At 46.4% G+C, this 25,427-nt stretch overlaps 1 protein-coding gene across 7 annotated transcripts in view; it reads right to left on the bottom strand.

The window, feature by feature from the left end:
* RTTN (rotatin) overlaps window positions 1–25,427 on the bottom strand; it is a 146,723-nt gene that overhangs the window by 4,150 nt on the left and 117,146 nt on the right. For 3 of the 7 annotated variants that reach the window (XM_029921772.1, XM_029921775.1, XM_029921779.1), the window contains 8 exons: window positions 23,893–24,030; window positions 20,404–20,621; window positions 12,650–12,755; window positions 11,877–11,971; window positions 10,551–10,628; window positions 6,867–6,993; window positions 5,582–5,778; window positions 2,533–2,800 (listed from right to left, as the gene is read on the bottom strand). In XM_029921772.1, coding sequence (XP_029777632.1) covers window positions 2,533–2,800; window positions 5,582–5,778; window positions 6,867–6,993; window positions 10,551–10,628; window positions 11,877–11,971; window positions 12,650–12,755; window positions 20,404–20,621; window positions 23,893–24,030 — 1,227 coding nt within the window. Of the gene's footprint in view, window positions 1–2,532; window positions 2,801–5,581; window positions 5,779–6,866; window positions 6,994–7,117; window positions 7,283–10,550; window positions 10,629–11,876; window positions 11,972–12,649; window positions 12,756–18,156; window positions 19,398–20,403; window positions 20,622–23,892; window positions 24,031–25,427 lie in introns of those variants that run through there. The other 4 variants (XM_029921773.1, XM_029921776.1, XM_029921774.1 and 1 more) reach the window with 4 other exon arrangements.

Here is a 25,427-nt window from a genome sequence, read left to right as displayed (position 1 = left end):
ACAAAGTACATGCACAGATGGGTGTGGTGCTCCCACTGATGACGCAACCGGATACTTTTAAAAATCTCATTTCATTGTGAAATACGACACACATACAAGACATGCATGTTACACATACACATATACATAACCTCGAGAGAAAAGATTAACAGTAGAGTGTAGCTAGATAAGTAGGAAATGAGTTTTACTTACTACTTTTCTTCTTAATATAATTGATTTAATTACATGGGATTCAGGGCCATCATCTTTATAGTTTTCAAAGTATAGGACTTTCACCTCCTTGGTTAAGTTTATTCCTAGGTGTTTTATTCTTTTTTGGCACAACTGTAAGTGGAACTGTTTTCTAATTTCTCTTTCTACTTTTTATTAGTGCATAGAAACAACAATTTCCGTATATTGAGTTTGTATCCTGCGGCCTTACTGAAATCATCTTCAGTTCTAGAATTTCTTTGGTGAAGTCTTTTGGGTTTTCTATATACATCATAATGTCAACTGCGAAGACTGACAGTTTACTTCCTTTCCAATCTGGATGCTTCTTCTCTTTCTTGTGTGTAGCTAGGGACTCTAGTGCTGGGTTGAATAAAAGTTGTAGAGAGTGGGCATCCCTGTCTTGTTCCTAATCTTAGGGGAGAGGCTCTGGTTTTCACCTCTGAGTATGTTGTTACCTGTGAGTTCTCCATAGATGCCCTTTATCATGTTGAAGTACGTTCCCCCTAAACCTACTTTGTTGAGGGTTTTTATCATGAATGGATGTTGTACTTTGTCAAATACTTTTTCTTCATCTGTTGAGAGGACTGTGTGGCATTTATCCTTTCTTTCACTGCTGTGATAACACATTGATTGATCTGCAAACACTGAATCACCCTTGAATCATGGGAATAGAATAAATCCTACTGGATTTCTTACCAGAAATTTGTCCACCTGCTTCAAGCTAAGGAAGGAGAGAGAGCATCACTGTTACAAAGAAATGCTAAAAATAAGTCCAGAGGGAAAACGCAGACTTCTGCTTGCGTTCCCTTACGCCGTCCTTTCTCCAACTCTCTTGGTAGTAACACTGCAGTGAGGGGTCCCCCAGAAAAACTTCCTCTGAGAAAGAAGAACTAACAGAAGAGCACAGGCATGGAGGCGGAGCTACCCCTCACGTAGCTCCCCCACGGCCCTGGGAGGCAGGGCCCAGGCTCACCCCCCTGGCACCCAGCACAGTGACAGTGCAGGAGGGACGGAAGAGCAGAGCTCAGACCCGCAGTTCATTTCACGAAGCTAAAAGCTGACTGAGCTTCTAAAATCCTTCCCTGTGTTTCCAGCTATTTAATAATTAACAGAAAAAAGAGGATCATTACACGTGGGATGACATGAGCAGAGTCACCGCTGCTCACTCAGAAAGCCCCACGTGTCACCAGAAAGCACCTCGGAGAAGAGGCTGAGGGAAAAAACATGCAAGGAAAACAGAATTAATCTACCTGGAGCAACTACCATGTTCCAAAAACGGCACCAGGCCGTTACAAGTGTTTATAAACTGATTTCTACCAGAGCCGAGAAAGGAAGGGGAGTGTGACCCCGGAGCGGCCGCCCCAGGGGATGGGTGCGCATGCACCAAGGGTTGGCATCCACACGGGGGGGGGCGGGGGGGAGACAGAACCCAACTCCTTTTATTTCCCCCAAAACAATGCAATGCCTCCTTGTAAAACTCCCTCCCTGCACACGGCACGCTGTCCTCACAGAGACAGCACCCGGCTGCAGAAAGACCTTTCCATCTCTCTCTTTCTGTTTCAGAACTATTCTGAATCCTCGCCTCCACCTGTCCTGCATTGCAGAGAACCGGGTCTCCGTGAGGCTGAGTTCCCCCTTGGGTCTTGGGTCCTGACCTGCCCTGCCTGCTCCGGGGCTCCCTCAGTCACTGAAGAGTCACTGCGTGCTCAGGAGCCACAGGCTCATTTCCAAATGCCACATGAAAAAAAACGACAAAAGTCTCTTGACCCGCTAAGAGCTCATGCTCCAGTGTGGGCAGACCAGCAGTGAACAGGTCTATGCCCCAAACACACCGCATCTCAGCCAGGGGTAATCTCAACAGGGCGAGAGGAGGCAGGAAGAGGGAGGGAGGGAGAGGGAAGGAGAGCAGGGAGGAAGGAGGGAAGGGGGGAGGCGGGAAGGAGGACGTGGGTCATCACGCTGGCAGGTGGGTGTGCAGGGGCTTCGCGGACACCGCAGCATCTGCTCAAAGACCCGGGGAGTCAGGGGAGGGGAGATGGGAGTAGTGGGGGTGAGGCCAGAGAGCACTGCGCCAGGCTCCACCTCCCTGCTGCCTCCATTTCTGGAGGGCTGGAGCCGTGTCTGGCTCACTCCGGAGACAGGAGTCACACCTGACTCATTCCCACAGCCTCTGCCACCCATGGTGCCTTGAACACAGTGGTGCTTAATAAATACTTGGCAAATTACTTATAAGCAAATGTTGTGTTTTACTTCGCATGGAATACTCTGGGAAAGACCACAGGTATAAATGGATGCATGCATGTGCGTCACGTGAACACTCACCGTTAGCCAGGACCTTGGGCTTGCTGGCAGGACTGAAGCAAATATTATGGAAAATAAGAAGCGGCAGATCAGGGCTGCCCTTGTGCTGGTACCTGCTCATCTCTGTGAGCAGGTCCAGGCAGCCGTCCAGCCTCAAGAGCATCTGCGGGCCGTCTTCCCCAGATGATATGCTCAGCAGCAACTTCAACCAAAGGACGGTCAGGTTACTGAGATGCTTATTTCCTCCTTTTGGCAATGTTAGAGACAGAAAGTTCTGTAAGAAGTTACTCTGTGGGTAAACAGAGAGAATATTATTTTCTTCTGGACTCATTTCATTATTTTCCTTTTCCCTTGGAGACCAATTAATGAGCATTCTTCCCTTCTTTTCCCAACTTTAATTTCTCCTTCCTCCTAACACCTTCCAAATACTCCGTCCACAGCGTGTCCAGGTAGAAGTGAAAAAGTTAAGAACAAAATCGTGCCTAAGTTTTAAGTCTTACTAATTCTTTCCCGATGATGGATAAAGAAACTACATATAGTCAACTCTTAATTATTTAGGACGGATAATTCCGGTTGGGGATTATTTCAGGCCTCCTGAGTTTTCTCTTTCTGCTTCTCATTAAAAACTATCCTATGGGGAGGAAAAAGAACCAGAACCCAAGTCAGTCTCGGGTACCAGTTAACAATTCTAGTAGTACTGAGCAGACGGACTCTTCATAGCTACACGTGTGGCTTAAAAATAAAAAAATACCTGAGGGCACCCAGGGGGCTCAGCAGGTTAAGTGTCCAGCTCGTGATTTCAGCTCAGGTCACGATCTCGCAGTTCGTGGGACAGAGTCCCACATCGAACTCTGCACTGACAGTGCAGGGCCTGCTTGGGATTCTCTCTCTCCCTCTCTCTCTGTCCCTGCCTCGCTCACACACACTCTCTCTTCAAATAAATATACACATTTAAAAAAAAAGTTTAAAAAGCACAACTGAGAGTCCAACTCTTGATATAGACTCAGGTCATAATCCCAGGGTTGTGGGATCAAGCCTTCCCCTCCCTCCCTCTCTCGCTCTCTCTCCCTCTGCCTTACCCCTGCTCACACTCTCTAAAAAAAATTAAAACATAAACAAAAAAATAAAATAATCTATATGCGTATCATATATTTGCTTCACCCCAGCTGCTTATCATTACAGATGATTTCTGTAGTCATTTCTGAAACTAATATTATTACCTTGTGTATGTTAACTAACTGGAATTTAAGTAAAACCGTAAAAAAAGTACATGAAGTCAGCTACAGAACTGTTAGCCACGTTACCCAAGCAACGAGCAAACCGTAAAGCCACACGCCCCCCCGGCCCTGCACCTGCCATCCCTCACACCCACTTCTCACTGCCCGGTCCGCACTGGTGCTCCGCAGATTTAGCCCTTGCCTTTCTGCTCCGCTACTTTCTGCTGTGATACTGGAGATCTGGAGCGGACACTAGGGATAAAACATATGGCAGCGCTTTCAAGTATAAATGTATCGTGGACATTCCTTCTTTTTGCTGGAGCTAAAGATGCTTTTAGACGATTTCCTATACCCAGTGGAACGTACAGAAACAGGGTGGAGAGAAACCAGACGCTTTGGAGTCTCAGTACGAATGCGCCGGGTACAGTGCCTAATGCCCACGGAGGAGTGACCGAGAGGCAGAGGTGTGAGCGCCCAGGGCTCCTTACAACAGAGCAGCAGAGGAGGGCCCAGGGGTCCTAACGAGAGCAGAGGAAAAACAACTTGACTGAGCTGCACCTGAAGCAGAGTCTGACTAAACACATACGTCGCATGCTCGAGGAGAGGCCCGGAACCACAGACCGAGAGTGGGGACACCTTAGACATCATGTTACTGGGCCCGGGAAGTTTACGAATGAAGCAACAGCTCACAGAGAGAAGGGCTTCTGCTCAGGCACACGTGGCACCCGAGACGGCACCGCTTGTCCCGTGTGCCCCACAGGGCAGTGGGGAGAGCCCTGTCGGGGCCTGTGCTCTCGCACACGGGCAGGGACAGGACCACAGACCCCGGGGCGGCGTGACTCCATGGGGACCGGCGCCCAATGCTAGAGGTGTGCACACCCACCCGTGGCTCTGTGGGAGGGGCGGGCCCCTGATTCACACCTTTTGCCAGTTTACGCAGTGGGAGCCCTCTCCCCATGGCAGGTTTCAAGGCAGCACTGTGATGTCAATGGGGTCACAGGATTCCTGAGAACCAGCAATGACACTCCCAAGCCAAACACCACAGAAAAGGCCTCCCTCAGCAAACTGCGATGTACTTGGAGACCGCAGTCACTGTGGGTTTTCTCTGGTGGGGGTGGGGTTGAGGGGCTGACAGGAGAGGAAAGGGACTCATGAATGCTGTCAACTTTCATAATTTGTCTCGGCCTCCATGTAAAGGAGAAACCAAAACACTCAAGGTACTACCCGTAAATAATAGACATGATCATATTCACACTGTAAAGGATCTTCCGAATTAGGGATTCTGGCCACACATATCCAAACACAACCTCCCTGAACATGTGCATTAGAATTTGTTTAACTCATTCAATCCCTTGTAAAGTTCGCTAGGCTAAAATCAGTGGTAAGAAGTCAAGTTCCGGCACCGGAGTCCCAGAGGACTGATCACACAGGTCTAAGTGGGGTAGGGTGGCAGGGATTTCACACACCGCTCTGACGATGTAAACGGAACTGAAGCTGCTACTGCCCAATTTGGTCTTTGTAAAGACTGTACGTGACTTTCACAATCTCAAATATGAGACAGCTGCCTTTCTAAACCCCTCACTTCTGAGAGAGATAAAATACAATCCAAAAGGAAAAAGATAAACTGAAAGTGTGATGATCCTCCTCTAGCCTGTCACTTTTCCTGTGTCATCCCTCAACTGCTTTAAACACAGTGAACCCCCTAATCCGTCTACAGTCTTTTCAAATACAGTGTCTTGAAATCACAAGAATTTAATCCTAGAAACTGAGTTCTAGGTTTTTCATACATGTTCTTGATGAGGAGTATTCTACTCTTTTTTAAGATACGAAAGAGAGATCCATCCAGTACTTACTTTCTGAATCGCTCCTCTACAGTCAGGAGACAAGGCCAGGTTTGAGAGAAACATAAAAACCGTCTGCTGGACCGCAGCGTTCTCGAGCGGCGTCTGGGAGGCCAACTTCAGGACGCAGCCCATCAGCGAGGCGCCGGGAGGCCCTCTGTGCGCAGCATGAACTGGTCCGCAGCTTGACCAACACACAGAACTGCAACCTTAAAAAACACGACCCGTCATCATGTCTCCTAGCTTCACTATTTAGTTAAATAGTTCAGTCAGTTAAGTGTCTAACTCTTGATTTCGGCTCAGGTCATGATCTCATGGTTCATGAGTTTGAGCCCCAGCTCCGGCTCCAGGCTAACAGCTGGCCACAGGACCCGGCGAGGAGACTGTCCGAGCAGAAGGAAGGGCCGGGACGTGGGCGGAGGAATGCACACAAAACCACCCGCGCTGTGGGCGGTCCGGACCCCACGAAGTCCAGGCGTGAAGAACCTGAAGCTGTGCTGACGTCAGGGGCGCCGCGGGGGCTACAGGAGCGGCCGGCCCCCATCTGGGAGAAGGTCCCCTGGGCACGTGGCAGTGACTAGACGGACTTGGAACCATTCTGAGTTCCTGTCCTTCCTCTGTGCCTCCTCCGGCATCCGGAGAACCCCGCTGCCGACTGCTGGGTGGCGGCTGGAGCAAAGCACACAAGCCCAACGACTGGATGGCAAGGGCATGGCCCTGACTTTGCAAGGGGACCGGCTGCTGCCAGCGATCCCACTGCACCTCCCGAGCCCGAGCGGCCTGCTTCCCCTCAGCTCGAACATAACATCAGGCCCTCCCCTCCCTTCTCCATCACAGCCACCCCTGCCTTCGCTCACTTAGCCGCCGGCCTCCAGCAGTGCCCGGCCCTCCGCAGCCTCTCCGAGACATGTCTGTGGAAGGAGTGACAGGAGGCGTCCGGATGACGTCACCTATCGCAAGGCCAACCGTGTCGAGAGCCACTTCTCATCACACCAGCTCCTACGCTAGAGCCCATAAAAGTTTTACCCTTTATGTGGTTCTTAAGGTCCTACATCATTAATTTTCGCGCTCTCAATTTTCCTATTAAATGCAATGTGCCACTGCCACCTGGCCAGGTCCACCCTCTACTCCCCGAGCTGTCTAGCTCAACGAACACATGCTACAACTGCTTAGAACACCGGTAAGAGAGCTTCCCTCTAAGCAGCATGCCCTCCGGAAGTAGGAGAAACACTTCACGCCGTTACACAAAATCAGTGTTTTCGTATATTACGGAAAGGCAGAATTGGGATCTATTTACCATTTGGGAAATTTGCAGTGTAGACACAAAGCAGCTGCAGGGCAGTCTGCATCAACGAATCATCCATCAGAAGCCAAGGCCAGAGTGAGTGCAAGACAGGAGCCAGACGAGCTTCAAGAGCCGCTTCCTGTCGTGAGAAAGAAACAGACGGTATCACCCTGCACATGCGAAAGCATAAAATCAAAATCAAACAGAAAAACTGTTACAATATAAGGAGACAAAACAGGACCTGTCTCTGTCCCGATGAGGGCGAGCTGGCCCGGGAGGCCTGCGGGCGGATCCAGCACTTGCCCGGGACGGCCCTGGCCACGAGCGAGCCTGACCAGCCTCAGGAAGTCGCTTTAGCCCTGGGGCGGCCCCATTACACAACTCAGGTAAGAAGTATTAGATGCAAACCACCACCAACAAAACAGCTCCTAAACGTGTAAATGAAGCAGGACAGTCATATCTCACTATATTGAATAAACTCTCATAAATACTCTAAAATGGTTGGGAAACGGGATTTTCTGATCAGTTCTGAGTTCTCCCCTCCACCTTCTCTCTCCTCTGTGTAAAGAGATCAGAAGTAGATTACTATTTGTAAATAATAGGAACGTCGTAAAATTCGGTCAAAATACTATGTTAAATCATTCAAGTGTTAAGTGACGCCTAGCCTTTCCCACAAAGACCAGTTACCCCTGGGACAGTACGATATATATAGCGTGGAGCACCTGGCTGGCCCAGTCAGTTCAGCACCGGCTTCGGCTCAGGTCGTGATCTCACGGTTCGTGGGTTCGAGCCCCACATCAGGCTCTGTGCTGACAGCTCCGAGCCCGGACCTGCTTCAGATTCTGTGTCTCCCTCTCTCTCTGCCCCTCCCCTGTCTCTCTCTGTCTCTCAATAATAAATGAATGTAAAGAAATTTTTTTAATGAAAAAATTTAAAAATATATAATAAAATCTGTTTGCAGTCATGCAGTGGGAATCACTGGCAATGCATAGACCTAGGTGCACACACGTAGGTACTTATAGTAAATACACACACCCTTTGTGCAGCGTCAATGGCAGAAGAGAGTGGAAAATTATTCCTAGTGATTCAACCCTTTGCATAAGCTTTGAAGTCATTCCTAGTGTTATTCCCAGAGTTACTCACCCCACTCTCTGTGAGCCTGAAGCACAGCTCCACGATTATGAAGACAGAAAAATTATGTATAAGCTCCGTCTCTACTCTCTGTTCTGTCCACCTAGTTTATCTGCATTTCCGTCTATTCATCCCTCCCTCCCGGAAGTGAGGAGCAGGTGTTCCCTCGCTGGGGGTCAGGAGGTCCGCCTGTGCTCTGAAACAGCCCCCCACCTCCTCAGGGATCTCCGTCCATCAATTAGCTCTTTTCTTCCTGTCTCTTTAGCAGCTAGTCCCCAGTTTGCTCATTTCTGTTTATATTCCAGCAGTTCACATCTTAGGAGAAACAAACACACAGACTAATTTCCTTTAATGCTATAGGCCCTAAATTATTAGTGCTGCTTTTCATGAGCAGGCTTCTTAGTGCTGTCACTTCCCAGGTCTTAATCTTTAGCTTAGTCCAATTTATTTTCTGTCCTGACGGGGGCTACAAGATGCCCCTCAGCACTGTGGCATCTGTTAGAGGTCTAGTTTTCCTTCATTCCCATGCAGCTCTCTATCCTGGAACATGTGCAAACTCTGTCCAGCACTCCCGGCCCAGGGTTTTCTGCCTTCTCTTAAATAGTCCCCACAGATATGACCTAGGCTTTCAAATACACTCTCCTGGGAAATGTCAACAGTTTACACTGATAACTCCTAACGTCCCCCGCCTGTATCCCACTCAGAGCCCCAGACCCTTGCAATCTACTGTACCAGCCTTTTTCCACCGGGATGTCCCTAAGACACGCTACACCAGCATGTGGACCTGAACGCTATGGTCTCTCACGCCTATACCCTGCTCTACACACCTGCATGACAGCAGAGCCTGGACATCATTCTACGCTCCTCTTTTCTCCTCAGTACTTCCTCACCCCCCTTCCCTTCTTCATCTGCCCCCACCCGGGTCTCATCTCCTCCTGCCTGACGACCATAGTCCTCAGCCTCTAACCCTGCCACCTGTTCAGTTAGCTCCTAGTCACCATGATCCTCCCAAGTGTGGAGACCCCTTAACGCCCCACGAATTCAGACGGTGGGGTGAGGCGGGAGGGCACGGGTGACCTGGTGAATTACTCAGCGTCCCCAACAATTAGTACTGGGAGCATGTGATGATACTCCTCGGAAAGGTAGAACAGGAAAAGAAATTAAGAATCTTTGCCCATAGGACTGCATTTATACTCAAGAGTAATCTAAAACTCTTCTTTGGATCTACTCCTTATTAAACAGCTTGGGAATGTAAGAATGCTCTGAGTTACTGAGAGATTACACTTTTCATTGATTGCTAATGTAATATAAACGTGAGCACTGTATTTATAACTCATACCCAGCTAGCACCTCACAAGTCTATACAAGCAGATCTGACCTCAAAGGCCTCTAGAGCATTCCCAGCGGAAGGGGTCAGGGATTAATATCAAGTACACCCAGCTGCAAGCACATCATTTAGCATAAGGATCACAAATTTAGTAAATGACACCTCCATTTGGAGTAAAAAGTTCCCACGTTGAGAAATTTAGTGAAATGTATAAATGATTCTTATCAAATTGTTCTGAAATGTAAATTGCTAGTGATGTGTCTTTAACAAATTAACACAGCTTAAGGACTATGTTCAAGACATTTTACAGATTCAAGGTTTTTTTTCAGTTTTATCACAAGTAAAAGCAAAACAGGCAAGAACATTTTTTTTTAAATGAGACGCCTGTACTGCATCTCTCTCTCACTCAGTCCCCACAGTTTTTCTCAGTGAAAGCTCCTGCTCAGAAGGCCTGTATCACTCAGAGCAAATCAAAGCATCCAGGACACTACCCTGTCTGTCGGGCCCTAACGCGCATTCTAAGGGGCACCGGGCACCGACCTCAACCTCCGAGACCCCCGCCACACCTCCCCACGGCGGGGCAGGGATGTGCCCAGCGACGGCAGTGAGCATCTTCTACCCAAACGGGAAGCCCACTCATCCTCTGTCCTCCCCTTGTTTCCTGGAGAGCGGCCTGACAATGGCCTTGAAAGAGCTCTGCCTTGGGGCGCCTGGGCGGCTCAGTCAGTTGAGTGTCCGACTGCAGCTCAGGTCATGATCTCACAGCTCGCGAGTTCAAGCCCCGCGTTGGGCTCTACCGCTGTCAGCCCAGAGCCTGTTTCGGATCCTCTGTCCCCCTCTCTCTCTCTGCTTCTCCCCTGCTCACTCTCTGTCTCTCTCAAAATAAATATACTTGAAAATTTTCTTAGAAAGAACTCTGCCTTACTGGACATACACAACCACACACCCATCTTAGTAAAAAACAACTGAAGTGCGCCACCTGCTTTAGCTGCCTGACGTTTTCAGTGATGAAGTTAAAATACTGATATAAAAAAATACTGGTATGAACACGAAATGCCATCGATGTTGAAGACTGGGGTGCACCTATTCCTGAGAATTAACAAGGAGCTTAAGAACTAGCCCACAGCACGTAAAACCGTTTGAAGAGGCTTTCACGTTTCTTCCTATATTGTCTCCTATAAAAGTGAAACTGCTTAACGCCAGCGTCACTACTGAAACTGAAACATTGCTCTACTTACTTTACATTCTTCATTTTGGTAAAGACAGTTTCTTAGAAGCTGCATGGCAATGCTTAACTCTTTAATAAAACCGTCCTCCTGTTTAAACAAAAAGCAGTTTAAGAGTGGGGACACAATGGCATATTCCACTTCTGTACACAGAGTAACGCCTTCCCCTTTGGGTGACACTGCAGGGCAGGTGCGCGCTCACTACGCCTGCCCGCGTAACTTCGAGGGGGCCGACAAGCTAAGGGTCTCTGGAAGAAGGCCGTATCTCAAGAAGCGCATCCGCCATGAAAACGCCCTCTGTTCTAGCAAGCATGGAGGAGCCGAGATACGGAACAGGCTCCATGTTCCATCTCAATAAAGGGACGTGGGCACTGACTGGTTTCCAACCGTATCAGGGGTTGGCTGACTCTCCCAGTGATGAGGTAAAGAACCTTTGCCTGGAGAGGAGAAAGGAAACACGAGGCAAGGGAGTGACAAACATGTTGCCCCTGCATCAGTGCAATTATTAAATCAGACCTGTTCTTGGTTTTCTCCAAATGCAACAGAAAGTAGTTACTATACAGATCGCTCCTATAATGGTCTCAGCCAAATACAAATGTATTTATATTTATAAATTTATAAATACACATGCATTCGTCTTCTCAGTAAGCCTGTATGGCAAACCTTTTACTTATTTTATTATGAATCATTTATTATTATCATCACTATTCTATAAAAACTACACTATTTTGAGCTTACATGACACGCAGTTTGAACATGAGTGCAACAGACTCAACGCTAGAAAGAGACATTCAAAAGCCTTGGGAGGAAATAAATAGAGATTAAGAATGCAAGCTTCAAAACCGCCCAGATACAGGGCAGCTATTGGTTCTATCAGTTCCTAATTATATGCCTGTGTTGGCCTGAGGATTCGTGAGATAACAAATACGACATGCTTAGAACGGGCCTGGCATACAGAAAAACTATCTGTATGAAGAGCGTTCTATCTCTTTCCAAGCGAACCTATGCTTGCCTTGAGAGAAATACCTTCATCTGTAGTATAAAAAATTTATCTGGTAAAATATCATGCACATTCCAAAATATTTATAGTAACAAAAACATGTAATACCTAAACCTCATCTTAAGATCTTCACGTGAAAGTCAAGTTACACACTCACCCACAGCCCCCCAAGCCCAAGTTGCTAATGTAGAAATCGCATTAGTTCATCTAACTAGACCCTTCTTCCACGTCAGATACCATCTCCCCCACACGTCGGTGGTGCCGATAAGCCCAGGACCCCGGGCGGGGGCCTCTGCGCCACTCCCTCCCGCGGCCCGACTTCCAGAACCCACGGTCACCTTCTTCAGGGCCGCTCTCCCGGGCCTGAGAGAGTCGAGGCTCAGCTGTGCGTCGATGTGCTTCATCTGCTCCACGCAGCCGTCCACGAGGTCAGCTGAGAGAGAGAGTCCGAGGCCGTCAGAAAAGGTCCCATTTCCAACTAAGCTGAACCGCGTGTAACAAATTCTCCGAAATACAACACCTTGTATTTCTGACCAACGTCACTTTGGCGTTTTCAGGGAGGGATTAATAAGTCAGAGGAAGTGAAAGGGAACGAAAATGCTGAACAATGTCAATGTCCTAAAATCTACTTTATGTTCTGAGGTACGCGTAATTTGCTTTAATAGCAAATCACAACTGAAACTACTGGACTGGATGCCGCTGTTATTCTCTTTACCTCCAAGACCTGCGTTCCCTGATTACAGATGAGAAATCACAAAGCTCGAGAAGGGAAATTTATGTGAAGACACACCATCGTCTAACACTGCTGTTATTACTCTCAAAAACTAGGTGCTCGGGGCTACTGATATTTAATTACTGTGAAGCTGAGTGATGCGTTACTTTTACAGCTCCTCTAGTGTTTACTGTTCTCTAGAAGAAGAATCATTACTCAAAAAATTACATATTTGATCTTTTTATTTTAAAAGTAATCCACATTCACTGTGTTTCTGTCCAGGGGAAAAACAAAACTCTTTCTAGTAAGACTGAAATTATAAATTCTTCACGTTTTGAATCCAAAGAAAATTAAACAAGGAGTAAAATAAACGAAAAGACACCGCGCCGCGGGGCTCACCTTTCAGAGCCCGGGTCTGCGCGCGCCGACTGACGGCCAGAAGTGCCATCAGCGCGTTTGCAGCAACTCTTTTCAGGACGTCCTTGGAGGGTCTTCCTTCATAGCACTGCGAACAATGCATACAAAACTGCCTTGAGGAACAACGTCATCTGGAGCAAAACCGTGTGAGTAAGAGATGTGGTCTATTTGAAAGGTGCTGCTAGGTTTCAACCACGCCACGAGATCCACCGCAGCCTGAGACATCATTAGGGTGTGAGGTCGAGAATGCTCCGTGTGAAAAGGACTGCAGGTGACATTTACAACATGGAAGAGACGGTGATGGAAAGGGACAACTGGGCTTAGTCCTAACACACAGCGAGCTCATGCACTTCCTCAAGTTCTCCAGGGAGGCTCCTTAGAAAAGCCTTCGAAAACCTGCTGACTGGCAGAGCTGCCATCAAATCCTCCTTTCTTCCTGAGACACCCCCTCCCCGCCTCAGGCTCCCATTAGACCCTGCACCCCAGGGGGCTGGGTTCTTGCCATCCTTCATTTCTGCAGTAACGTTTACCTGTCACTTTACATAGTTTTCTTACATTTTTCTGACTTGTGTAAATTTTAAAAATCACTTGTAATTTTGAAAATACTAGTATTTTGATATCTTTCCGTTATACATTTGATATTTACGAATTAGACATGTTTTTCATCGAGTGCCTGAGTGGCTCCGTCGTTTGAGCACTGGACTCTTGATTTCAGCTCAGGTCATGATCTCCTGGTCGTGGAATCGAGCCCCGTGTCGGGCTCCGTGCTGAATGTCATGCCTACTTGGGATTTTCACCCTCCCTCGCTCCCTTTCACTCTCTCTCTCCCTCGGCCCCTCCCTGACTCATGCTCTCTCTCTCCCAAAAAATTTTCATCATTATCAAATATTTCAAATATGTACAAGAGAAAAGGAAACGAAATACCAACCCCTCATATTCCCTCTTTTTGAAAATGTTTGGCTGAACGATTTCAAGTAAATACTAAGTATCAGGTACCGTCATACTCCGGGACACAGAACCAGGAAGCCATTATCATGCCTAACACCTCTGGGTATCGACCTAATGTCCGGTCCAAATTTACATTTTCTCTTTTGTCTCAGAACGCCTCCTCACAGCTGGTTTACTGGAATCAGTGCTGAATAAGGCCCTCCCTCACACACGGGTCCGCCTTTCTCACAGCTCCCGACCCCGGCACCCGTGGGGTTCCACTCCATTCCCCGGATGCTGCGGGGTGGCTGCGGAAACAGGCCAGCTGCCCCCCACGTGCCCCCGTCCCGGGTCTGTCCACTCGCCTCCTGTGGCGATGCGACCTTGGCCCTGTGCTCCGTACGTCCCATTCCCTGGGGGCTGCAGCTCCGGAGGCTTGAGTGCATTCGGGTGAGGTCTTTTGTGGATCTCATGTGGATGTGCACGTGAATTTTAATTACAGTTTCAAAGAGTTCCTAAGTTCCAGCTGAAGAATCTAGAAGTTCCTCATATGACATATAAATATTAGAATTCAAATTCATAATTTTCCCTCCTACCAGTAATTTTCAATGGTCCAGTTTTATACCATTATTAAAATTAAGCTCAGAATGATATAATCTTACATATTTTATGTAAGATTCCTGACTGAGCTGTACTTGGCAACGTGACCCTAGAGAAGCGCGGGGTGCGGGGCCCTTCCCGCCCCACCACCGGGTCACTCCCCCGACGTGGGCTGCTGCCTCCCCGCAGGCCGCTCCCTACCCGGCCCAGGGGTCAGGTGCCGGGAGTCAGGTGCTAAATGCGCAGGCCCGGGGGTGCCTGAGAAAGGTCACACTTCGTGGTTGTGAAGAAGGTGAGGGAAAAGGCGGCAAATTATTTCGGATAATGAGTGTGTTTGGAATATGATCGTTATAGCTAACGATGAGAATCCTAATTCGTCTATATACTGGATCTTCACCATCAGTAAGAAAGCTGGTCTCACATCCACGCCCTTACTGAACTCGCATGTGTTAACGTTTTGAGAAAAACCGAACTGACCTCACTGAAATATATGATTCATCTACTCTCTGCAGCTCGGACGGAGGAAAGGGGGGTAGAGTTCCACGGAAACACAGGCTCACACAGACGTGTCTTACATTCCCTCAGGAAATCTCATCAAAATGACAGAAATGGGAATAAACACCAAAACACGCACACGCACACGCACACCACACACTCACTCACTGGCTCACTCGCTCACTCCCTCCTGTGACAAGTCTGGAAACCTGGAGGCAGCAAGCTGACCGGCAAACGCATCCCGCCCCGTCCACACAGGGAACAGCGGCGGAAACGGAGCAGCAGGGACCCCGGAAGTGACGCGGAGGAGGACTGTCTGAAGCGGCTCCAGGCCCGGATCCCGCCCGCCACTCACCAACCTCTGCACAGCCAGGCCACCCGTCCTCCCCGCCCTGGTAAGACACTCGAGATTTTGTCACTGGAGAGGATGAATTTGAAGGGTTCTAAACTGACAGAGATGAGGCCGATTTCCAAGTGAGGGTATTAAACTGAAAACAGGAAGGCCTGCGTGCTGCACGCAAATTAATTTCGAAGGCGTCCTGCTCTCTCCTCCCACTTTGCTGCAAAGCACTTGGCGGCTGGCTTTTCAGCAATTCTTCTTAGGGAGTCCGACAGTGCGAGAAGACAGGCCCCACAGGCCCCGGCCTGACCCCCTGACACAGCGCGGCCTGCAGGTGCCGGCTCCACTCAGATGTCCCGGGCTTCCGGTCTACGTCCCCCGGGTTTAAATGCAGCAGACAACCAACATCCCAACATTCCAAAGAAAAGCCCCTAACCAGAAACCACAAACCAAAGAGTCAAAAAGAGAAGAAAAGAGATCATGTAGGAAGAAGAAAATGTAGGAGTCCCAAACATAGAGAAGACAAAGTAGAGGCGTGTCAGATGGAAAGAAGCGTCAAGAGAGTCCAGCACAATTAGATTAAGTAAGATTAAGTAGAGCACCCCACTCTCTGCCCCAGGAACTTCATCAGGAAAATGCTGGAGACAAAGGAAAGATTCTTAAAACTGCCAGGAGAGAGAAACCAGAAACCATGACTTCAGACTTTCCTACAGCAACGTGAGAAGTTAAAGGAAGAGGCACGCCTCCTCAATTCTGAAGGGAAGGGCTTCCAGTCCACAATTCTCACTGAAGTATAAATTTAATGTAAGGGTCAAAAAAGAGTCAGACGTCTAGATCTCAAAAATGCTGCTTATGCACCTTTATTCTGGAGGCGACCAGAGAGCAGACTCCCCACAGGAGGAGGGAAGCAGGACCCGAGAACGCGGGAGACACAGGATCACGGGAATTCCCTGGGAAGATGGCTAATGGGGACCCGGCGTCACACGCACACCGAGCAGGTTGGAGGAGTCGGAGTGACCTCTTCCAGAGCACGAAGCTGACGCAAGATCTGACATTTATGAATATACCGAGAGGACATTCGAATGCTGACCAACAGCACGGCTAATCAGGGATAACCGAAAACTCAGCAAATTTAAAAATAATGTAACTTACCTCTAAGGAAGAAGGAAGCTGTGCAGGCAAAGAAAGGGAGGGAGACACTGTCTGCAACAGCATTTTCACAGACTTAGCACCTCGGGCTGCCTCGTCTCTAGCCGCCGTGAAGATAAGGATACCAGGGAAATGAGAAGGGAGCCCACTGAGGCCGGGTAGGTGGGTGGGGCCTGGGAAGAAACTCAAGTCTCATTTTCCAAAGCAAGAAGTCAACAGACAATGTCCACATTGGAGTAACCAAGATAGACAAATACAAGCATGTTATTTAGAGACATGGAAGGGCTAGTATAAAACAACCAGCTAAACGAGGTGGGAATAGTTGCCTCCAAGAAGAGGGAAATGAAGGAAGTATTTTACTTTGGATAGAAAACTTATAAACCTGTTTGGCACTCTAAAATGTGTACACAGAAAAACAGACATGAAAGCCAAACACCAACAACAAGCAAAAAAGAAACAGGACTAACCTACAGTAAATCCACCCTTTGCAACACGCACCGAAGGTCACAGTAGAGGATTTAATTTCAATAATTTTCCACGTAGCACTTATTTCAGACTGAGAAGTCCTGAGCATCTGTGCACAGAGCAGGAGTGCACGGCTCAAAGCACGAGGCGCCCTGGAGACTGAGGCTGCCCAGCGGAGAGCAGAAGCGACTGGCAGCCAGCTACTGGATGGGTGCAGACGCACCGAGAGGAGGAGACAGGGCAAGAAACAGTGTGGCTTCCTGTCAACCACAGAGAGACAGAAAATCAGGACTCCATGTAATTTACTTAAATTTTATGCTCTTTTGCGGCACCTGGGTGGCTCACTCAGTTAAGCCCCTGACTTCAGCTCAGGTCATGACCTCACGGTTCATGGGTTCAAGCCCCGCATCAGGCTCTGTGCTGGCAGCTCAGAGCCTGGAGCCTGCTTCGGATTCTGTGTCTCCTTCTCTCTCTGCACTTCCCCAACTCACACTGTGTCTCTGTCTCAGAAATAAATAAAATTAATTTTTTTAATTTTATGCTCTTTTTAGATCTAATTCCTTATATATATTAAATGATCTTGGTGTTCGAGGTCAAGACTTTTTGCTTTCTTTCCAAAAGGCACTGATATAAAAGAACAAGTTTTTAAAATTACACGGAATCTTCACTGATTGACACAGCAGTTCCCAAATAGATACGCTCTTCCCTCCAACAGATTTCCTCTTGAACTTCACCATCCACTAAACAGTAGTGCAAAATATCTCCTAAAAAGTGAAATAAGGGTTGTTTCCTTTGTTTACTATCCTTAGATATCAGACCAAATTCAAGAAGTAAAATTAATTCAACATCTCAATTATGAGCAAAATCTATTATTACAGGATTTTCATTAATCGTGTTATTCATATGTATTTGCGAATGGAACACTGAGTATCTCACTAGGAAGGCAAAACTCCATTACGTCGTATTTGTTGAATGTTATGGTCAAAAGATAATATGGTCTCCATGGTCAGAAGATTTGTATTGTCAGACATACATGTCAAAAGACGTAATAGTTCCTAAGAGTATGTTCAAACCCTCAACCCTCCTCTAAATGGAATGATCAAAAAATAAACTTGCACATTATTTAAGATATAAATAAATACCAAATGCACACTTTCAACACATATCCTTTACAAGAGAGTGCGGTGAAGCGGCCATTTGAAAGATTCTCTGCCAAAACATTTTAACTGGAATTACAACATAATAATGTATGAGGGGGAGGGAGGGTTTAGCACCAGCTCAAACTTAATTCCATCCTCTCCTTTTGCACTTGCATTTTAAGAACTGAATCACAAGAGGCTAAGTGATGTGCTTACGGTCACACATCTAGTATTTTTGAGTAAGATTTTACAGAGAATTGAAATAAACTTTTGAAGGTCACGATTTTAGTATACTATTTCTTCTGATAATTTAAAGACTGTAGTTTACTTTCCTTTGTGTAAAACCTAGCACAACCCACAGCCTGTATATTAAAAAATTTATTGTAATTTATCATTATATGTTGTTGTTTCATAATTCACATTTTAATAACATTTTAATTCACACATCTTTATACAGGGCAGAGCAAACACACTGTGCTTTACAGTTTAATAAAGCTCATGAATAAATGTCCCGTCTCATGTTGGACACGTCTTTTCTTTGCCTTCTTGGCCTTGAACTTGTGTCCTTGTTAAAAGTGTCATGTGTTCAGATTCTACTGTTTATGTGAACAAGAAGGGTATGATTTATTATGAAAAATGGTTATTATAACTGGTTAAAGTATCCATATCCACATAGAATACTTTGTATCTTTTGTAATTTGGAAGAAATGGAGAGGAAAATTGGCTAGTCGTTAGGAAAACCATTGAGATGCCTTGTGGCTCTTGGCTCCCTCATTTTCTTTGGCCAAGAAGGTAACAGCAAAAGATTATAAATGATAACTTTTATGATGAACAGTATTACCAAATATTAAGGAAAAGTAAGGGCAAGGGAAATTCAGAAAATTCCTGGGGCACAGAATTTTTACTACGTACATTTATTTTAATGTGGCTCATCAACCCACATGGACTCATATTTATCACAAGCCTAATCATGGTTTCTCAAAACAGCACCAGCAACAAGCGAGAGAAACGGCTGGGAAACAGAATGCATTTGTCTTGGCCTAGCTGGAGGTCTTTAAATGTCACCTGGCCCAGGACGCCTGGTCATGGCTGCGGTCAAGGCTCCCAGGGATCTTGGGCGTTCCTGGCCTGGGCAGGCGGAGGGGGGAGTGCGCTGCCCTCACTGAGGGGAAGAGAAGGATGCAGGGCCCCACAGATTCTTACATTCCCTGAAGGGGAAAGCGTGTCCATAGGAGGAAAGGAGAAAGGTGCACCACCAAAGCCAAAGTTAGGAGATTAATGATGCTTTTGCACTGGGGCTGGGGGACCACTGAAAAAGCGTGAATTTCAGTCTCCTCTTACACTAGTCTTCAAAACGCTAAATCCTCCGCTGGGGAGTGAGGTGACCGGCACGCGGGCCAGCCGCGGTGTTAAGCCAAGAAGAGCTGAGTGGAGCGAGGGAGGCGGTAGCTGCGGAGAAGCCGTGGTCTCCTAAGAGCAAGTGGCTTCGAGCAAAGCCGTGCGGATCTGTCTCCCCTGGAGTCTCAGCTTCCGAAGGAGCCGCTGGAGACAGGAGAAAGTGTGGGCGGACCTTCATCAGGCTCCTTCTCTGTGCTCTGAAGGTAACTGTAGTCCGCTGGGCAAAGGAGACGGAGACAGAAGTCGGCCAACAGCCCTACAGGGCAGGCTCGAGCTGGCCGCGCCGTCCCTGCCTCCGTCGGCCTGGTTCTGGGCTCCGACAGGAGTGCGGCCGCTGCCCAAAATGCACAAGCGGCCACGCCAGCAAGACCTGTCCGTCCGTGACTCCCACAGGCAGAAAAGGGGCAAAGCCCTCCAGTTCTAAGCAGCAAAGGGACAGCAACAACAAACTGGCCAACTAGAACAGCCCTCTGTCTTTATAAAACGTGGCAGGCTGACTGGGAAATGGAAAGTCGACTTCCTTTCTATCTTGCAGTGAGGAGATGAAAATCATAAAACCGTATGATCATTAAAAAGAGGGATTCTTAATATTGAAAAATCTAGCAATTTCCTATTTGTAAAAGCAACTATGCCACTTAGGAAACCCTTAAAAGATTTTTGCTACTCTATTTATAAAGTCATACTTTACTGATTTTAGAGTGTTTTGCAATGAATGAAATTTTTGGTTCCTATTTTAGGACTTTAGGAAGGGGGCATTTTCTCACAAATGTGTCAGTTAAGTCCACCTACCTATATACAAACCACCTTACATACGTGTGACTCACTTACATCAACCTGATGTCACTTAAGGGTACAAATTTCATAGACGTAGGCCTGTCTTTAAAATGACAAGACGTAATGAATTATATCTGCACTCCTGAAATACAACCATTTAGGCCATGGTATGGCACACTATTTTGGTGAACTGTGGATTTAGATTTCTAATATTTCATTTTGAATTTTTATATCATACTCATTAAAGAAATTAGCCACCAACATCAGAGGGCCAGGACTGGAGAGGAAATCACTAATTTAACTTTATATGCCTTTATTTTATTTAAGTGGTCAAAACGAACATGAATTACTTCTTAAATCAAATGACTGAAAAAACCGTGTACAGAACCAACACCGAAAGTCGATTTCCTGAAACACTGAAAGTCGCGAAAGATCAAGAAGTCGCATACCTGAAGAGTCACCTCAGTAAGCCGTTCCAGAGCCTTGGGAGGTTCTGGAGTCTTATCGAGGAGCGCCGCCAGGGACGGGCCGGGGCACGGGTCTGTTCTGTCGTCATCCTGGGGCCGCCGCTTTGCTTCTTCGGTCAGGAGGACAGACAGGAACTGCAGGCTGGAGGTGCACAGGGCGGGGCAGCTGGGGGCCGCGTCCACGCAGGTGCACAGCGCATCTACAGCAGATGTGTCAGCATTTGAGAACAACTTCAGGATTAAAGACGCGAATCAGATCGACCTGAGTTCTTAAGTTGACAGCCCTTTTCTTTTTAATGCAATGAAGCTCTCAGTAGTTGTAAGTACAAGAATAACTCTAGTGTTTAAAAACAGTCAACTTTAAGACAACATAATCAAGGAATCTAATTTTCATTTCATTCTTTTTATATGGGTTCTTCTTCCTTAAGAATTCAAAAATCTTTTTTATTTTTTAAAATGCTTTATTTATTTTTGAGACAGAGAGAGAGAGAGAAACGGAGCATGAGAGGGGGAGGGGCAGAAAGCAAGGGAGACACAGAATCCGCAGCAGGCTCCAGGCTCTGAGCTGTCAGCACAGAGCCCAAGGTGGGGCTCGAACCCATGAACGTGAGATCATGACCTGAGACGAAGGTGGAGGCTTAATCGACTGAGCCACCCAGGCGCCCCACGGGTATGAAGGAGTGTGTGTGTGTGTGTGTGTGTGTGTGTGTGTGTGTGTGTATGCACAAATGGACATATACACAGTATGTGCTAAGTCCCAAGATAAGGTTACATATATATGAGTATTGATCCCTCTGAAGTCTATTGAGATCCACAATGTTTCTAGAATTTTTAACTTTTTAATTTTCATTTCAGTGCTACCCTAAAAAATTTAATGTAACTATACTCCAAATTGTCTAGATCATCACTGTGTAATTGTGTTTCAGTTTTTAAACAAGTTGATGCCGAACAGTACTTAAAACAAGAGTATGCGGAGCTGACATGATGTAGAAACAAAGGTTTCTGGTGGTTGAGAATACAGAGCAAGAGTGGTTATGAACAAATCTGCAAACGTAACACAGATCAGAAAGAATAGGCAAGCCACCGCAGACCAGTGTACGCCGAAGCAGTCATTAACTTCCTGCTGTGAGCACTGATTTAATCGAAGGAACATCTGCTGTTGTATTAATTTTATTAATCTGAGTTTCACTGGTTTATAATTTTGTTATGTTTTACTTTTATATTATTTGGAATTTATAACCATAGGAATTTCTACCTAAATTTAGGCTTAAGTAAATTCTTATTTTCTTAAGTAACATAAGAAAAATATTTTAGTGAGAGTGGCATTTCATGAGAATTATGTTCACTTAAATGATGTCTAAATATTATTCAAGTTTGAAAAAAGACTTATCGACAACAGAAGTTAAAAAGTGATCATGAGATGTTTTAAATATTTAGAAGCACACGGGATGGAAACTAAAAACAAACAAAAGCACCATGACAAGGAATAGCAATGATCATTTTTATAAGTTAAGTTTCCATAAACATTACTGTTATCAAAGCTAGCTGCTTATGCAGTAGGTATTTCTGATGAGCACCATATTGCATAAGACTGTGTATGTGTTTAGTAGAAACATTTTGAACTTAATATGTACGTATTTTATCACCAGGAACAGTGCCCGGCGACCAGTGTCGAAGCGGGGCAGCCGGCCTGGCTGCGAAGGGCCGAAGGGCCGGAGGAGGAGGACATTGGTGCTCCATGGGGCGTATGCGCAGCCACGGCTCTCCAACGTGGCCACGGTCGCAGGACAGACGCCGCGGGCGGTGGGAGGCCTGACTGTGCTCCAACGACGTCTCCTTCGCCACAGCGTGTGCGGGCCGCCCGGCCACTCGGTGGAGGGGCCCTACCTGAGTATCGTGAGTGGACCCCCGCCCTCGCTACAGACGTAGGAAAATCTCGGCTACACAATCTCTTTCACTTTTCATCTCTTTGAACAAAATAATGATTTCTACATGGACGCTATTCCTCGTAGGGTAAACTCAGAACTCCTGTGTCCAAACAACTAACAATTCCGTTTCTTACTGAACATGTTATTTCCCTATAAATATTACTTCAAAACTACCACTCTGGTCACAAAACGTTATTATCCATCTAAATTTATAGAATGACCAAACAAGGAAGTAAAATACGGAAAAAAGAAATCAGTTGAATTGGTGATAACTTGGAAACTTAAAATAGAACTCAATTTTGAGGGGCGCCTGGGTGGCTCATTTGGTTAAGCTTCCAACTTCGGCTCAGGTCAGAGCTCACGTTCGTGGGTTCGAGCCCCACGTCAGGCTCTGTGCTGACTGCTAGCTCAGAGCCTGGAGCCTGAATTTTGAATATATTTAAACTAGTTGTTTTTAAAAAGTAACATAAATGTTATTTATAAGCATTTATGTTAAAAAAGTCTTCTTGCTTTAAAAGCGACTATATCAAACATTAGAGTGCTAGAAACCAATTTGAAAATAAACTATTAAAAAAACTTAGACAGTAGTTACTTAAAAGAGTAATTTGTTGGAGCATCTAGATGGATCAGTCAGTCAAGCTTTGATTTCAGCTCTGGTCATGATCTCACGATTTGAGAGACTGAGCCCTACCCTGGGCTCTGCACTGGCTGCATGAAGTCTGCTTGGGACTCCCTCTGCCCCTTCCCTGCTTTTTCTGTCTCTCAAAATAAATAAATCAACATTAACGACTCATTTGTTTGGGGCACGTGGGTGATTCAGTTGGTTGAGCATCAGACTTTGGCTCAGGTTATGATCTCACGGTTCATGAGTTTAAGCCCCACATCGGGCTCTCCACTGTCGGTGCAGAGCCTGCTTCAGATCCTCTGTCCCTCCCCCCACTCTCTGCCCCTCCCCTGCTTGAGCTCTCTCTCAAAAAAATAAGTAAAAAACATTTTTAAATAAGTAAATAATTAAAAATAATTTGCTTATGCTAGTAGGCAACAATTATATGAAAAACATCTTATAAAAATAATTATCTATAGACTACACTCGTAGCATTTCTGTACTGTAAGAAAATCCTTACATCTGCAGACAGGGCACTATTCTTATAAGTGTCCATGTTATCATATGTACAGAACTTTAGGTGTAGATTTACCCACGTACAGTGTACCTATGGCAGGAAGGAGACTGGCTTCTACACCAACCCATGAGAATCGATCTGACTTGTCGAATCATGTCACATCACACGGCTCTCCGTAACACCACAGGCTGTTCCTGACTTGTTTTTATAGTTTTTTCAGCTGGGTTTCACCTTCTCAAAACTGCATTTTGGAGGCTCCTCAGGAACACTGCAGGTTTCTCGAAGGACCGCCTGGTCCCCCTTTGGAATGCAATGCCGTGATCACGTAATTTTAGAGAACACACATACGGAAAGTGTAACTAGCAGTTTCCTTACGTTCTGCGGGCAAAAAGATCCCCCGCCTAGCGAGCGCAGCTTCTTACCGATCACCGCCGCCCAGTGCTTGGCCAGGACCGTCGTCACAGCCGGGAGAGCGGCAGGAGCCGCCTTCCTCAGGAGTGCGGCCAGAAGGTTGAACAAATGGGTCCACGTGTGATAAAAAGCCGATATCAACTCTGCGTCTATAATATTAATGAAAACATTTCAAGCTATTAACACAAAGAATGGAAAACACAAAGCTCACCAGATACTTCACTACCCTTCAAGTAAGAGTCATGCACCGTCAGATGAAGACAAATGTCATTCAGCACGATCCAACCTTTACTTCCCTTGACTTCCTCACTGCTTCCTGAAGGTCTCTCTCATCTACCTGTGTGCGTGCTCTGAAAGCACGGCGTTGTCCGCGCCGCTTTTATAAAAGTCACGGTTCTCCTGTTGTCTTTCTCCCCTCTGCACAGGGTGAAAGAAGGAAGCACAGTGTGCCAAGGTCCGGCAGAGAAGCCAGGAGAATGCCCACGAAGCACCACGAGCGCTGGCACGCGGGAGGACCCCGCGCTGTGCCCGGGGCTGCGGACGCAGCACGCGCTCCCGGCACGGGCACGGCTCTTCCTCCTCTCCGCGCGGCACGCGGAGGCCGCGGAGCAGAAGCCATCAGGGCTGTCGCTTGGACCGCTTGGACCGCGCCACTGGAGGCACCTGCTGGCTGTCGGCAAACTCCCTACCCAGCACTGTGAGCACTTCCTTCCGAAGGTTCTGGAAACAGAACATTCCAGGCAGCTCGGACTACAGCAACGCTTGGTGTGTGTCTCAACCTTTCGTCATCCTCATCTCTATCGAGTCTTTTTAGACCCGTTTTCTCCTCCCCATCCCCGTGAAATTTTAATTCCACAGATTCTAATGTCTGTTATGTACTATCAGTATATCTGTACTTATACATAACAAAAATCAAATATAAAGCTTACTGATTTTATTCAAGACGGCCAAATAAAACATTTAAGTTGAAAGTTAAAATTAAAAAGAATTCTTATCTAAAAAAAAGTTAAAAAGAAAAAAATTAAAATGTAATTAATATTTACAACCTCTCTTGCTAATTTTCAATATAATTTACCTGTTCATATAAATTAAACTATATCAAATTATATATGAAAATTAGTAAGTTAAGTAAAATCAATATTTAATAAAATCATTATTTTTCCAGAAAAAATTAAATTAATTTTTTAAAAGTATTTTTACTGAACTTATGCCTTTTGCTAGATATGAGACAATGGCTTCTAACTTACTCAGCTATAAGATACACATTTAGATATCACTGACATTTTATTTTCAGCACTCAACAGAATTAATGATGGGCCAAATCACTTACAAAACAATAAAACATATACTATTTTTAGTTAATCCTCAAAGCCCAAGTCACATACGAAAGTAAGAGAATCAACTAAAAAAACATCCACCAGTCAGCCAATGACAACCAAGACATGATATGACTCTGGGACGTCTCTCCACCTGACACGGGGCGTCTCTCCACCTGACACGGGGCGTCTCTCCACCTGACACGGGGCGTCTCTCCACGTGACACGGG

Source organism: Suricata suricatta, chromosome 14 (assembly GCF_006229205.1).
Source record: "Suricata suricatta isolate VVHF042 chromosome 14, meerkat_22Aug2017_6uvM2_HiC, whole genome shotgun sequence".
NCBI lineage: Eukaryota > Metazoa > Chordata > Mammalia > Carnivora > Herpestidae > Suricata > Suricata suricatta.
The sequence above is the reverse complement of the archived record's forward strand: the minus strand, read 5'-3'. Positions and strand labels throughout refer to the sequence as shown.